Below are 5282 nucleotides of genomic sequence, written 5' to 3'. Positions count from 1 at the left end.
ACACTCTTTACTCCAGCAGGAGCTAGAAATATAACCTTGGTCATCACATGAACTATAAGACGCGCGCTGTGTGATATGTAGCAGAAGAGGATCATTTGGTGAGCAATGTCCTGTGAGTTGCACTGAACTTAACAAAACCCTAGTTATGAACCCCATGTCCGACGCTCGGGTTGTGGCCTGGACACGTGGACCCTAGACTGTTCGGAGGCAATTGTTGTGAGTCTTGTGACGCCGCCCCAACTTTGCGCGCAAGAGGATTTCGCCGACGTTCTCGACCAGGCAAAAGTAGAGGGTGAAGAGGTCAGGCATGTGTTGCGGAGGAAAAAGCGATGGGATTACGTACTTCTCAATTAAATGAATTGTTTTAGAGCCTATGGAGAATCTGAATAGCTTCAGTACCTCTATTAATCTATTTGATTGAATAGCAGATTCAATTTAGTATGTAAATTATGTGCACCGAATAATTTTCCATGAATAATTTCCCATGAATTGGCTATTGGCTATTATGATTAAATTTAAATGAAGCATGGGCAATCACGAAATTTCTTAAACGAAAATGTGAGCTTGAAAAGCAACCTCTGAGTTTGATATATATATATATATATATATATATATATATATATATGAGCAAAAGTGCATATGTTGCGTCTATGCAAACTTAACATGTAAAAGATATTGCGCTTTATTATGAGATTTTTGAATTACTAATTAATATAGAGTAATTATTGACGCATGTGTGTAAAAAGAGAAAATATTTCAAGATCGGAAATATTTTTCTTTAAGGTTTTCTATGAGATAAAAAGATTGAAATTTAAAACTGGAGTACGTTCGAAGTGAAGTAAAAAAAATATTAATTCACCCTTGTCCATGGATAAAATATTCATAACTAACTGAGAATATTTTGGGAAAGAGCCAAAATATTTGTGATCCCTTAAAAGTTTGAGATTGTCGTTGCGTTATACAATAATTAGATGACGGAATTAAGCAATCTTAAAATACAAATCTATACACTAATATAGCGAATGAAATTGTCATTACTAAAAATGAAAAACTATATATTAAGTGACTATTTTGCACTCTCTCATCGTAATGTATTATCTTACGCTGCTTTAGAATTGCAGCCAAGGAAGAAATTTTCGAATTTCCTTTTTTTCTTTAAATTATTTATTGTTATTCAACGAAAGAGCTTATCAATATCTCTAGTTAGAGTAGATTAAGACCTCATCTTTTAAATCTTGAAAAACTACTTATCCCAAGATGCAAATATTAACTAGTTATTATAGCAAACCAAATCCTAATTCTTCTGCAAACCTTTCATTTTAAGCAATCTATATATAGTTACGGTAGATGAATTGCAATTTGCTCTTTTCTAGTTTCTGCAATCAATCTCTCTAGCCTAGTAAGCTTACTGAAATTTTCCAGCATTCAAATTGGAAAAAAATGCAGAAAAGTTTGAGATTAGTTGAGTGGTTAAGGGTGGCTCAAAAGGGATACTTTCAAGTATATGTGGATGAAGAGGAGAAAGGTTATTCGGTCCCTTTGGCAGACTTAGATTGCAAGATCTTCCAAGTTTTGCTTAATAATTTTGAAGACCAGATCCATTTGAAGCATAGGCGCATCGAGCTACCATGCTCACAATGGTTGTTCCAGAGAGCGATCGATCTTGTCAAGGCGGAACATGAAAAAGCCAAATAAGAAAGGTTTTTGGACCATGCTAGAACTTTGATGAATTTATTTTTTGTAGATGTAGATTATGAATACAATCCCGAATATATTTCTTTTCCATTCCTTTCTTTTTGGTTATGTTATTCTATATATGTGGAAATTTATGGATACGTAACGAGTAATTTAGTTGATAGAAAAATTTATTTAGTATTTCTCGTGAAGGTTTTGTAGCTATATATTGTCCAGAGAGAATTTTCTCTTCCTTAAGTTTTTATTCGCCCACTTAAAATCTAATAATTTCTGTAGGTGATATGGGTTATTAATATTGGGTTTATCTTCAGTACATTGTGGTCTCATTATTCTTTTACGTGTACAACTCACTTTCATCAGCACTAATTTCAGTAAAAAGCACTTCTTAGGAATTACCGAAGTAATTATCCAAATCGATAGACAATGACTTATGTTTTAAAAAGAAGAATTTAAAGGAAAAGCTATAGAATTTGCCGAAGTTCGGAAGTTATATTTCAATGTGAAAACACTATGTATCCTTAACCATCATATGATACAAAGCTTAAAAAAAAAAAAAAAAAAAAAAAAACAGCGGCCTAGCTTGTCCCTTGAGAAAAATTTCTTCATCAATCTCTCCCTCCACTTTATGTATGAAAGAAACTAGATCATTTTGAGTCATTAGTATTTTCCTTTATAAAAATTTATGCTTTTAAAATAGTAGAAACCTAGATTTTAATCTTCAGTTATATATTTATTTATAAAATTTTGTGTTTTAGCATAGGACGACAAGCATAGCACACAGGTAATGTGATTGATTGATCCCACCACCTCAATTGTTCGACCAACACAAAAAAATGCTTTTCTATAATCCAAGCACATGTTACTTCTATGTCCATGGATGACAGCTATTTGGTCAAATATTGCTTTGCATATCAAAATCACAAGATAGGGGGAAACCGGATTAAATGAATGACTACTGCATTTCCACGAAAATTTAAAGAACTCAACTTCGTTAAAAAATGTGGCTTTGGTTCTATGGCTTATATTATAAACTTGAAACCACTTTGTCTTAAGAAAACAGAACCCAGGTCCAAACCACCTTGTGGAGGTAGCAATTGCAATGAATAAAACCCTCACACACTAGACGGGAAAGTGAAGGAATAAAGGCCATGAAAGGGACTTACCTCAACGGTGCAAACCCCTTGCACCACGTACTCCCAAAATCAACATCGGCAAATCTTTTACCGAGGAATCATGAAATAGAACAATTGCTTGTATCTATTGAAACTACACAGCCGCCTAGTGTTTGTGGTTGAGGATGTCCTACGGTTGAGGAGGTCATGTTCGAATTCTAGCAAAACGATTGTGACTTGACTCAAACAACAAGCCAATATGAAGATGTTGAAAATTTTTCTTAAAATTGTGTAGGGGACCCATATATTGGATCCAAAATTTTTCATTATATGAGGTAGATTTTCTTTGTGAAGAGCATCTAAGAGACGACTTCTTTGTGAATTACACTCTGAAGCAATGAGCTTTAAGTATTCAAGTCAAGCAAAATCTCGTGGGTAAGATTTGTGAATTCTTTTGTGAGATTGGGAGATTGTTTCTTGAGGAGTTACGAGTGCTAAATACTGTGTGAATGTAATTGGGAGCTGGGGCACACTAAGTGTGTTTGAATGTCTCGAGTGTTGTTGTAATCTCAACTTTATCGCTTAATTTATAATAAAAGCATGTGTTGCTTTCCCCTCTAAAGAATAGGTCCTACTGACCGAATCGCATGAATTGATTGTCTATTTTATTTCCTTGTTTTGTTATCATTTGTTTTTAGAATGATGGTAAATAAGTTGTTGGCCAACTATACGTGCAATAAGATGCACGATTAAGTTAAGTGTCCATATTCCAAACTTTCTGAACTCAAGTTAACAAGTAATGATTGAGTAAGCAAAAGCGTGCCTATAACCGGCGAGAGGGTGGCGGCTTGAGTAAAAGAGATGGTCATAAAAAAAAAAATATGGATGAGACCACTTTCCGAAGAAGTAAGGGCACTTAAAACTTACCATAGCCTATATAGGCTTTTTATGGAATTTGTTGGTCTAAGTTTGAGGTTAAGACTATCTATTTTGGGTTCGCTTTACTGTGTAAAGAGATTATGTATATGGTCAAAGCATCGCTCAGAAGTTCAATTAATGTGCTTCTTTTTTTTTTCCTTTACATCATTTGGCTGCTATTATTATTCGGTTTGTTTTCCCGTCTATCATCATCAATTTGATTTGGATACATTCATGTTCTATCATACATTTGTAGGGCACTAGTTATATGCAAAGAGAACTCTGAAAGAATAGATGACGTAGGCCAGTTTCAATATTTAAGTTCTTTTCAGAAACATATAAAAATTGGTACATACACCTTATGCAACTTCCAAGTCAAAAGTGGTCAATGTCGTTTTCTGTAGGAGGGTTAGCCATTTTTATGTTAAATCTCTGCCCATCATTCATGTGGTTATTTCCCATTTAAAATCTGAATATAACACAATAAACTTCCGTCTTAATACTTCTCCTGGCCTCAACATAACATTGGGAAAGATCGAGAAGAAAGTAGTACAACGGAAAACTGGAATATCATACATCCAACGTGAATGATATAGCGGGTAATTTCTAAAGAAACCTCGTTATTTTTCATTAAATAATTATATTGTTCAATACCAAATCGACAGATAATTTTACACACACCAAGCAGAACCATGTCCAGAGGAACTGAAGAATAAGATTTCGGGACATAAGACCTAACTGAAGCAGAATTGACAAGACTTACATAACACAGCTTTGACTTTCTATTTTGAAGTAATTTTTTTTTTTTGACGAGTATTTTGAAGTATTTAGGCTCTTGGTTCATCATTCTGAAAATCATGGCCGACACTGGGGCTGTGACCCGGTCTTGTGCCTTCGAAATCATTTGGTTGACCCGCAACGATTAGCCTTTCCTCATCACCACTCGGAGCTTTCGGTCGAACAGCTTCCTTCTTTAAGCCATTGAAAGAATGGCGCAATCCGGGAATGCTCCCAGGGGCTGTGGGGCGGAAATCATCCTTGTACACTGCTTCTGACTCGCCCAAACTGGCCGCCTGATCATGTGCTATAGGCGAAGGAACCATCTCCTCCCCCTCATCAAAATGATCATCGTTTGTAGGAGACTGACTCGGCGGGAGAAATTCCGATGCTTGTTTGTGCATTTGGTCATAATTAATTGCACGGAGTTCGTCCTCCCATGCCGATTTTATCGACCTTCCCTCAGAAGTTAGAATTGCATCGAACGCAATGAAGGTGAAAATGATCACAAATATTGATATAACTTGGAGATCAGCCATAGCCAGAGAAGTGTGGAAAAGGAAGTTTGATTTTCTACTTTGAAGCAAGCACTGAGAAGAAATAGGTAAGATAGAATATAGTCGACCGAATGAGAAGCACTTGAACTCCGCATTGCTATTTATAGGCCTGAGAAAGTGACTTTTTGAGAATCTTAACGACTGACCAATTACATATAAAACTATGTACGTGGACTTCATTTTGATTCTTCTTAGTGGATGGTGATAATTGCAATGAGATTAC

The 5282-nt window shown here is 35.5% G+C and overlaps 1 protein-coding gene across 1 annotated transcript; it reads right to left on the bottom strand.

Moving 5' to 3' along the window:
- Positions 1–4552: 4552 nt before the first annotated feature.
- Positions 4553–5041, bottom strand: LOC120287226 (precursor of CEP9-like). Its single transcript, XM_039299953.1, has one exon. The coding sequence runs from the start codon at positions 5039–5041 to the stop codon at positions 4553–4555; it is 489 nt and encodes a 162-aa protein (XP_039155887.1).
- Positions 5042–5282: the final 241 nt, after the last annotated feature.

The sequence above is a fragment of the Eucalyptus grandis genome, chromosome 8 (assembly GCF_016545825.1).
Source record: "Eucalyptus grandis isolate ANBG69807.140 chromosome 8, ASM1654582v1, whole genome shotgun sequence".
In the NCBI taxonomy this organism is placed as follows: domain Eukaryota; kingdom Viridiplantae; phylum Streptophyta; class Magnoliopsida; order Myrtales; family Myrtaceae; genus Eucalyptus; species Eucalyptus grandis.
The sequence above is the reverse complement of the archived record's forward strand: the minus strand, read 5'-3'. Positions and strand labels throughout refer to the sequence as shown.

What these genes read in the sequence shown, in the direction of transcription:
- LOC120287226 (XM_039299953.1), bottom strand. Translation starts at nt 5,041, where the DNA reads ATGGCTGATCTCCAAGTTATATCAATATTTGTGATCATTTTCACCTTC.